The sequence below is a fragment of the Rhodamnia argentea genome, chromosome 6 (assembly GCF_020921035.1).
Source record: "Rhodamnia argentea isolate NSW1041297 chromosome 6, ASM2092103v1, whole genome shotgun sequence".
Taxonomy (NCBI): Eukaryota; Viridiplantae; Streptophyta; class Magnoliopsida; order Myrtales; family Myrtaceae; genus Rhodamnia; species Rhodamnia argentea.
Window position 1 is genome coordinate 24,954,353 of NC_063155.1, and position 10,149 is coordinate 24,964,501.

General features: G+C 45.5%; 3 protein-coding genes across 3 annotated transcripts; 1 reads left to right on the plus strand and 2 right to left on the minus strand.

The window, feature by feature from the left end:
• Positions 1–1,664: 1,664 nt before the first annotated feature.
• On the plus strand, positions 1,665–4,552 carry LOC115757115 (inorganic phosphate transporter 2-1, chloroplastic). Its single transcript, XM_030697219.2, has 3 exons — positions 1,665–2,571; positions 3,129–3,320; positions 3,509–4,552. Exons 1-3 carry the CDS (start codon positions 1,840–1,842, stop codon positions 4,328–4,330), a joined length of 1,746 nt encoding a protein of 581 aa, XP_030553079.1. The 5' UTR covers positions 1,665–1,839; the 3' UTR covers positions 4,331–4,552.
• Positions 4,553–4,957: 405 nt separating this feature from the next.
• On the minus strand, positions 4,958–5,706 carry LOC115757117. The gene has a single exon (XM_030697221.2). It carries the CDS (start codon positions 5,704–5,706, stop codon positions 5,071–5,073), a length of 636 nt encoding a protein of 211 aa, XP_030553081.1. The 3' UTR covers positions 4,958–5,070.
• LOC115757116 (beta-arabinofuranosyltransferase RAY1) lies at positions 4,958–9,770 on the minus strand. The gene is made up of 6 exons (XM_030697220.2): positions 9,419–9,770; positions 8,990–9,330; positions 8,193–8,445; positions 7,330–8,103; positions 6,649–6,895; positions 4,958–6,406 (listed from the first exon to the last, which is right to left on the minus strand). The coding sequence occupies exons 1-6, from the start codon at positions 9,497–9,499 to the stop codon at positions 5,961–5,963; spliced, it is 2,142 nt and encodes a 713-aa protein (XP_030553080.1). The 5' UTR covers positions 9,500–9,770; the 3' UTR covers positions 4,958–5,960.
• Between the last annotated feature and the right edge of the window lie 379 nt (positions 9,771–10,149).

Below are 10,149 nucleotides of genomic sequence, written 5' to 3' on the forward strand. Positions count from 1 at the left end.
ACTTTTAGCCACGCTTAGATCGGCAATACCCACGTGGTATTCCTAAAGACATCGATCTTAACCATCTCAAAAGAGTCAAAACGTTTTAAAGCCCATGGGCTTGATTGTTGATTGACTTGTCAGCCGAAAAGGCCGAGGATAACTTTTAGATATGGGCTTAGGTGTTTTGGGCCTTTGTGGAACAAATCTATTCCTCGCTGACCCTTCGCTCGGTTGCAAGACAAACAAAAAAAAAAAAAAACCAGGAACATCTTCATCGCACATTCTGCCTCTGGACATTGGAAATGAGCTTCCTTCTCATCACTAATGGCATGAACAGCTTCCACTCAATAAACTATTAGGGTTTGTATCAAGTTCAAGCGTTAAACTTTCTCTAAATTACATTGGAAAGACTCACTAAGGACAAAAAACCCTTTCTTTCTTCTTCGTACTTCTCTATGTTTCAATAAAAAAAAGGAGCATTTTTTAAGTTTCTTTGTACTTTATTATATGCTTCAAGGAATCAACAGCAGCGCTGCAATCATGACTTGCGTAATCCCGGTGCACATGAGCCCTGTTGATTCCGATTGCTTGAATAACGTGAGAATTACGTGGGATCCACATGATTGAACGGCTCGGATCTACTGGTATCACATTCATCTGGATCCTAAAAATATGTCAATTACAGTGAGAAAAGAGAACAAAAATAAGAAGAGCATTCGATTGAGCAACCAACCTGCTCAACCCAAAGGCTTGGCTTACCAATGATGCTACCAACTACAATTTAAGCAATGTCGGGTGGCCGATACATAGTATTCGATACCCTTCTTGCGATCTCATTCGATCATGCCATGATGGGTATGTGGGACACAATTGTTGCCAATCGAGAAAGTTCACGTTTGAGAAGGACGAGCGACAGAGAACTAAAAACCGCCATTTACATTGATTGCCATTCAGGTGAGTATAATACAGATGATGGGGGTGAAGGTCTTGATCTTCTTATCGATCAAAAAGTGCGGGCTGTTTTAGTCTTCCAATAAGTAAAACGAAGAATTAAGGGAACGATGTCTATGCAAGCCCTCCTAGTCTATGGCCTTCGAAGCTAATAAACTACATCTCATATCAGGCCTCGCGATTTTATCTTCTGGCATATGCGAGCACCTTTTCAGGGAGTAATCTATCCCGAAAGTGCTCTCACCCGAGCATGCTTAACTTTGGAGTTTCAAACCTAAATATTGTCACTATATCAAAAGGCGCATTTGTGAGTTAATTCCAATTTTCAATATATGTGTGTGTGTATCCAGAATTGCTATCCCTTATTGATGCATGGTTCGATTCATTTATGCCCCTTTTTAATCCTAGAAGTCTGACAGGATTCATTCCTTGTTCAAGCTCTCTAAACCTTCCCGGCCCTCATCGGACCATCGTTACAGTTGGCAGATTTGTAAGAGAAGGGACAAAGCAAAGAAAAAAATGGGCCACTCCAAGGGATGGAATCAATCCCATTATCCGAACAGGGATATGTTGCCCAAATTTTTTTCCCGTCACTGAATATTCTTGAATATTTTGCTGACTTTTTCTGCGGGTCTAAAGATTCAAAGTGGCCCTCCATGCAACCACAGCCACCACTCCCTCCTATCAGTTCCCCAAAGCTAACTGCCAAACTGTTTGTGAAAATTCCTCCTCCCTCCAAAGTTATGCCAACATCTCCATCTCCATCTCTCCTCCACCACCACCACCATCACCACCAACTCTTCTCTCTCCTCTCCTCCACCTCCCATGGCCGAGAACTCACCTGAATAATCCCTCTCCGGCCAGCCACCGCCACATTCCCTTCTCTGTCTGTCTCTCTCCAAAGTAATGACTACTTCTCATTGCCTGTCTTCCACAAGAAACGCCATCACGCCCTCTCCCTTGTATCTCCCCAAGTATCGCCCCCCTTCGCTCCCCCATGAGCAAAGCTTTCCAAAGAAAGAAGCTTTACCCCTGAAACCCCACTTGCTTCGCCTGCGAAACCTCCATCCGGCCCACCCATTTGCCAGCATATCCTCCTTTGCTGATGCTGAAGGGGAGGAGATATTCGATCAAGGAATCAGGCTCCTCGAGCGCAAGGGAGCCGGCCCTTCCTCTTCGAACACTGCCCACGAGGGCAATGGCAACGGCGACGGTTCGCCCGGGATGGCACAGGCCTTTGGCATATCCTCCAGGACGGCATTGGCGATCTCAATATGCATCACTTTCGCGGCCCTGCTGCTGCCCCTGGCCATGAGGTCGCTGGGCCAAGGGATGGCTATGAAGACTTGGGTGCTGTCCTACGCGACGCTACTGTTCGGGTTCTACATGGCATGGAACATCGGGGCGAACGACGTGGCCAACGCAATGGGGACGTCGGTGGGGTCGGGGGCGCTGACGCTGCCACAGGCGGTGCTGACAGCGGCAGTGCTGGAGTTCTCGGGGGCACTGCTGATGGGGACGCACGTGACCAGCACCATGCAGAAGGGCATCCTCATCGCCGACGTCTTCAAGGGCAAGGAGACTCTGCTCTTCGCCGGCCTGCTCTCTTCTTTGGCCGCTGCCGGTACTTGGTTGCAGGTTCGTGATTTGTTGTTCCATGTCTTTTAATCTGCTAAATGATACCAAAGGGAGTTTCCTTACAGCAAAATCCCAAGATATCTTGAATGTATCTTCCAGATTCCAGAGAATCTCTAACTCTGAAGCCTCTTTTTAACTTGGAAATGAGCGAGACGGCTTCACAACCCGACTTGTGACGCAATAAGAACAAGAGAGTACCGAACTCTTCGGAAAAAAAAATGTGATTTCGTGAGGGGAAAGCAGAACAACTTGAATTAAATCCAGAAGAGACCAACGTGTTTGATTTGGGAGTCGATGATCAGGTAATGCAAAGGATGTTTTGTCGCACTGCATGCTGATCTACTCTCGACTTTCACGGCCTAGTTCATCTTGGATATGAATACTTCAGGGTGATTATAACTCCCGACAGTAAGTTCCATGATTTGCACCTTATGCAGCTGGAACCTCTCCGGACAAGAAAACGATCTCTCTGAACTAGTTGTTACGAGTATGCCTATGGAATCACACATTTTTTTTTTTTTTTTACATCCTGAAAAGACTGACCATCTTTGAACCAGGTCGCATCATACTATGGTTGGCCAGTATCGACCACGCACTGCATAGTTGGCTCGATGGTTGGATTCGGCCTCGTTTATGGAGGAGCCGGCGCTGTCTTCTGGAGTTCGCTTGTGAGGGTCACATCGTCGTGGGTTATCTCGCCGCTGATGGGCGCAGTGGTCTCATTTCTCGTGTACAAATGCATCAGGAGGGTAAGAATTGAGCTCTTGTTATGAAGCCTTCAAGATCGCGATGAGAAAAGAATTGCGAGAACAGGTGATAAATGGAATGAGACAAGAATAGCTTACGAGGCTACCGGGTAGATATAACTAAGTGAAGTGAACCGGAGACTGAATTTTGGAGAGCACGGCCTCATTTACATCGCCTCTGTTTTATGCAGTTTGTGTATAGTGCTCCGAATCCAGGACAAGCGGCCGCAGCCGCTGCTCCCATTGCGGTTTTCCTCGGCGTGACAGGAATCTCCTTTGCGGCGTTCCCGCTCAGCAAGAGTCTTCCTTCGGCCCTAGCCCAGGCCTTGGCCTGCGGCACAGCCGGGGCCTTCCTCGTCAACCGCATGATCCATAAGCAACTCGGCCACCTCCTCAACGAAGCCGATTCGTCCCAGCCAAAGCCAGAGGAATCCATGCTCAATAGAGATGTCGGGTTTCTGTCGAACATCGCGGGCCCCAAGGGTGCTCAGCTGGAAATAGTGTACGGGGTCTTTGGGTATATGCAGGTTCTCTCGGCTTGCTTTATGTCATTTGCGCATGGAGGAAATGACGTCTCCAATGCGATTGGCCCTCTGGCTGGCGCGTTGTCCATCCTCCAGGGCGGTGCTACTGGCGCCGATATAGTTATCCCCATTGACATCCTTGCTTGGGGAGGCTTCGGCATTGTGGCAGGCCTTATGATGTGGGGTTACAGAGTGATTGCGACGATAGGGAAGAAGATAACAGAGCTCACGCCCACTCGTGGATTCGCAGCCGAGTTCGCAGCTGCTTCAGTGGTCCTGTTTGCCTCGAAGCTGGGCCTCCCTATCTCGGCCACGCACACACTCGTCGGCGCTGTGATGGGAGTGGGGTTCGCGAGGGGGCTTAACAGCGTTAGAGCCGAAACCGTCAAGGAGATTGTGGCTTCTTGGGCCGTGACGATTCCAGTCGGCGCCGCCTTTGCTGTCTTTTATACGTGGATATTGATGAAGCTACTGTCATACTTTTTTTGAGTGTAAATTAACAGATTTGACAGATGCACACAGCTTCCTTAAAATTACCAAAATTGATAATTATCGAATTGCTGTCTTCTGGTCTGCCTACTAGATTTGCTCTATCGGTATGAAGCTAAAACGGGTGAATCAGGTTCTTTACTGGTTCCAAATGATTTTATCTGGAACTGAAGCTGTCTTGTTTTCTCCCTGCTGAATCACAATCAAATTGGATAACCATACCAGCAAAGATGTCTAAGCTTGCAAGGAAAAGGCTGATAAAAGTGGGAAAAATCAAAATGGTTCAGTCAGACTGACTGAAACATGGGGCTATGCAGTAACAGAAGAACATGAACTGGATAAAATGATGATTTAAACCTTGGGGTTTGAGCGGCGGGGTGCAGATGGGGAAAAAATTATAATTTCAGCTACTGAAGCAGCAGGGTCTTTTGGTCGTACAGATGGAGAGATGAACAAGGAAAATACATCCAACTAGCTGCGATCAAGTGCAGCTACTTGTACCTCCATATCACTCCAACATGCTGTCAGATGTTTCAGAGAGACAACAAAACAGAGATATAGAGGCGCACATGCGAAACGGATAATTTGTTGTCCAACAAATTGAGACTGTCTGGATCATTTAACATAGGATAAAAGAAAAACTGCTCTTATCTGATATCTCTGAGAAGTACAGCACATGTGATTGAAGTATGTAAAGGTCAACAACCAAGGAACCCGGGAGCACTGAAAAGGATAGAGAATCATGGAGAGAGCTCTTGTACGGAGGATAGGCTCGGCTCCCATGTCATCGAACGCAAAGTTCTTGCCCTCGGGATAGGGGGTACAAAAGGCTGCTTCTTTATGCCCCTCTTTCTCGTCGAGCATCTTGACCACCTGTCCTTTGAGGTGTAAAAATCTTTCGCCGAGCAAATGGGTTCCTCAATGGGTTCTTCCCCTGGCTTGACTTTGGTTTTCATATCCAACTTTGTCTCCTCAGCAGCAGCTTCTTTCGCTTTCATTTTCTCTTGATACTTGCGCATCAGCTTGATTGCAGTGGTGGATGGAATTATGAAATACTTCCTGCCAGGTACTAAATCTTCCTCCGGACTCAATATGGACTCATGGGGCTTCCTGAAAACTTCCGGAAGTGCAACGCACATGCCAGGATATTTCTCCATCACATGGGATGCAGGAATCACATCTTGGTACAACTCAATTCGCCCACCTGCATGGATTATTCTCACAGAGACATCATTCAATGGTAAGCCCAGAGAAATATCTCCGAATTGTAAGCTTATTTCCAGTGAGAAGGAAGCTCCGGCAGTGGCCCTTTGCGGTGGCGAGGGGGGCTCCTTTGGGGAGACTAGCCCCAGCAAATTAACGCAGCTCTTCATCATAGCTGATTACTATGAGGTAACTGGTCGTGCATCAGAATAACTTAAACCATGATATAGCATTGCATTGTGTTATTTCCGATTCCTCTCAAGGGCATCTATCTTCTGGCCTTTCCCTTGGCCAGCTTTGTCTGTTTTAACATTTTCAAAAAGGTTGCAGTGATGAAACCAATGCTTACCTCCATCATAGTCACGGATGTCTTCCTCGTGAAAACCGAAGTCTGCAAGAGACAGATAGGAAAAGCACCAACGAGGTCTTACCATTTACTTGCTAATTGATTTTCATGCCAGCTCAGCAGACACCTCCTAGTGCCGATGTCATACTCCCAAAGTCCAGATAACACCTGACGTTCCAGCTTCTTCCTTCTTCCACTAATCCAATTGTTGTGAAGGATAAAACAACCCTTCTCCAAACAGGCCTCTCTGACATTTCTTTCCTCCCAAAGTCCTCCATATGCACCATTTGGAAATAAATTTCTGTCCAGAAAATGAACGGTCAGATTTGTCTCGGGTTCAAAGCATGCATTATCACCCAAGCGATTGGATCCCCCTAGCCCACATAATGTGTCGTAGAAACTCGGCTGCTCCGAAAGGCCCGAATTAGCAGCGTGCTTTACCACCTTCTCCAAAGCAGCCATTGTTGAAACATCAGCATGAGCAAAATAAAAGCCAGAGTTCAAGCGCCTGGGCATATTAATAGGTCCTAGAGAAAATACAGATGTTAGAAGAGCAAATTTTAGCAGTAGTCCTACAACTAAAACCATGATCCCTCACCAGAAGAAGAAGAATAACATGAACATCCTGTGGTTCTTTTGTTTGTCTTTTATTTGATACATAACAATCTTTTTACTATAAAATTCCCTGCTCATTATAATTTTGCAATGATTTGGAAAAAATTGCATAACCTCATGCAGTGAGTGGAAGCACAAGCCTTGGAAAAAATACCTGTTGTGTTAAATTCATCAGACTGTGTGACAAGAACAGCCGGACCAAATGACGAGACCAATGGTAATGGATCCTTGAACCAATAAATGTCAACATCGCTAAGAAGTACACTATATCCTAGCTTGAGTATCTCCAATACTATTCTGGACTTCACTTTGGTCACCCTTTGGAAGCATTTCGTCCCAAAGTGGCAGTCATCAAAGCTAGTATCACTTGGAGCTGATGAATCCCTGAAAACCGGAAGCCCCTAGCAGTAAAAAGGAGTAAATGAAGTTCAGATAGCAAGCATAAGCTCGTGCAATGAAAAATATAAAGTGGCAACAAATCTCAGGTGACAGAAAACATCCAATTATCCATCTCCCTTCAATCCAATGACTGAACACACTTGAGTTCTAGCCAACTTTATTCAAAGTAATGGAGAGTTAAAATTTGAAATTTTAATCTTGTAAGGACTATTGAGCAGACTGGCGCACAAAGGAACAGGAATCAACTTCATGAGGGATTCATGTTACCATTGATTTGCTATATAATGGTTCAATCTGCCGTACATGTAATTTCCTGCTTTGGTATGCATTCGCAGCGAGATTTTATAGTGACTATTATGAACATCGAGGAAAAAAAAAAGGTAACGAAGCTGATTAGCAAGGGCACAGGAAGGGACAAAAACTGGAGTTATCATACTTGTAAGACAGAAAATTCATAAGTTTCATCGTCAAGAGCACAGACGATGAAATTTGTCATGTTGAGGCCCCGCAGTCTGCAAGCCCAACTCATTAACATGTCCTTGTAACTAAATCCAGCAACACCGAGCACAATTGTCCTATTCTTGTCTGCACAGATTGAGAGGAGTGACTCCAGCGTGAATGGATAATCCAGTCTCACCAATGGCTTCAACTGATTTTTTAGGGACCAATTGAATGCACCATGTGATGAATAAACATCCTTAGCACAGGCTGCTAGCTTCTTCTTTCCCCAAAAATGCAGGATCCTCCTTTCAAACAAGGCAAATGCTTTTACATTCCCAAATATGTGGACAATGTTGTCAGATGTGTCAGCAAATAGATATGTGCCATTGCATCTCACTAGTTTCACCAGACTGGAATGCTTAGCTTCATGGAAAAATGAGGATCCATAGAGTGCCCCTTGAAGAGAATTGCCAGCATATTCCCAACTTCTTTCCGCCATTTTTGGATTACCAGAACACGCCACACACTTATTAGACGGAGGTGCAGGATCAGTCATATAGAAACTTGAAACACTCCAACTAGCATCAAGCACAAACCTCAGTTCAGATGATGCAACCTCATTAATGACCCAATGGTTGTGTATTCCCTTCCCATACAAGAAAGGGGGAAGTATTCCAGTATGCAAGGGCAAATCCCTTCTGTTCCATGCCATGACCATTCTTCCTTCATTACTATTGGGTTGCGAGTTCTGAGTAATAATCTCCTGCAACTAATGAAATAGAGCATAATCTCAGTCTAGGTGTCTCACATGAGCAGCATGCGCCAGCAACTTTCAATTTAAGTTAAGCTTCATTATACCTCCTTCAATTTCACCCGCCTGTCATCCCCCCTCAGCCAATGTTTCCCATCCTTGTCCAGGTAAAAAGGGACATTTGAGAGGTTACGCGGGGAAGCGAAAAGGAACCAGTCGTGATCAAGTTCATGAACAAAATTCAGTGCCGAAACAAAGTTGGCAAGTAGGATGGTCTCGGGATGGACAAACACACATATGTCAGATGCGAATTCCTGCGACCTTGCCACCATGGAATGAAAGAATGGGGTACCCAGGAACCTAGAAAGATACAAAGACAAATGAGGCTAGCTAAAAGTGCGATAAGTAATCTCTTTAAGGTCCATTCGAGTATGCTCACGTTCGTCATCCTCTACCTTTTATTCATAATGCCAAAAGGCCCCTAATGAGAAGGCAGGTCATAGGAACTGTGCGAGATGTAGAATCAGGAACCAACCACCTAACGTTCGCCTCTTAATCGAAAATTTTACACGTTCTTCAATTACAGAGAAAAAGTACATTATACTGCAGGGTGATCAATGAGCCACTACAAAATCTTTAGAAGAAAATAGAGCCGTGATGACATTTCATCTGTCCTCTAATTACGCACGACAAACAGAGCGAAGATTCCAGATACAAATATCAGCCAATCAGATCAGCTAACACAACCCTATAAGCAGAAAATGACAGTAAAAACAGACGACACTGCAGAAGTTAATTCATCAGCTAACAGCCCAACACATATCTAGAAGCTGAAAAGGACAGCAGAAGCAGTCATTCGAACACAAGCTAAACCATCAACCGCGAAAAACAAAGCCACACTCACGTAAAGTCGATGTTGGGCTCGACCAGGACACGCGGCCCAAGTTCAGCAGCGAAAGAGGCGACGGACTCGTGTCGGCTGAACAGCACCACCGTGATCCGCGAGGGCAACCCGAGCCACGAACGGATCGCGACGCTCTGCGCAGCTCCGACCGAGCCAGCAAAGGGTTCGGGCGCGGCGAATATGGCAATGCTCGGCTCGATCTTACGAGAGAACCCGTTGCGATCGAGCAGCGGGTTCTCGATTCGATCCCTCGCCGACGGCAGCTTGTGAGTGGCGTAAAGGGAGAGGCCAATGAGCAGCAACCCAGATAGCCAAATCGACCAGAGACCCGCTTCCGCTGCCTGATCGAATCAAGAAGAAGAAGAATAAGAAGAAGAAGAAGGAAAGAAGCTGATAGAAAAGGAGAGGTCGAGAGAGAGAGAAGGGTACCTTCGACTTCATCGTCGTCGAATGGCTGAGAAGATGGATGAAGAAACGAGGAACCGGAGCTGCACTGGGTTTCGGTTTCATTGACTCTCGACTGGATGTGTGTGGAGGAAGGGAAGGAAGGAAGTGGAACTTTAACTGAAACAAGCAAACGACAAACCAAGAACGAAAGAGAAACGGAAGAAGAACGCGGAATTAGGACGTCTCCCGCTTCCTCCGGTTGCGCCATGCCGACTCGCCTCGGGAAGAAGGAAGACGCCGACGGGCCCGAGCCGAGAGCCGAGCCGAGCCGAGCTCTTGAGTTCGAGGTCGTCCGCCGAAGATGGAGACCAGGGTCACAGTCATGACGGTCGAACTTCAATAGGTACCGAATTATTTTTCAATATAAAGAGTTATTAATCACGGTGAAAAAGCTTCCATTCAGTTCGAATGTTAATAAAATCATAATGAGGAGAAGCGATGCTTACGAATTATATATTATATTTCGAAAAATATTGCATTGATACCAATTTAGTCATAAATCTTTTGATTTGGACTAATTTAGTCCTAAATATTATGTATTTATGCCAATTTAGTCCATCGGATTAATTTTATACGAAAATCGCTGACATAGATACTCTATTTATCCTACTTAGCGTAACCGGCACCAACGTAGATAAGTTTTTATTTTTGTTAATTTTTCTGAACTTTTTGTTTTGGTTTTTCTTTTTTCTTCTTTTCCTTCGTTCCTTTTT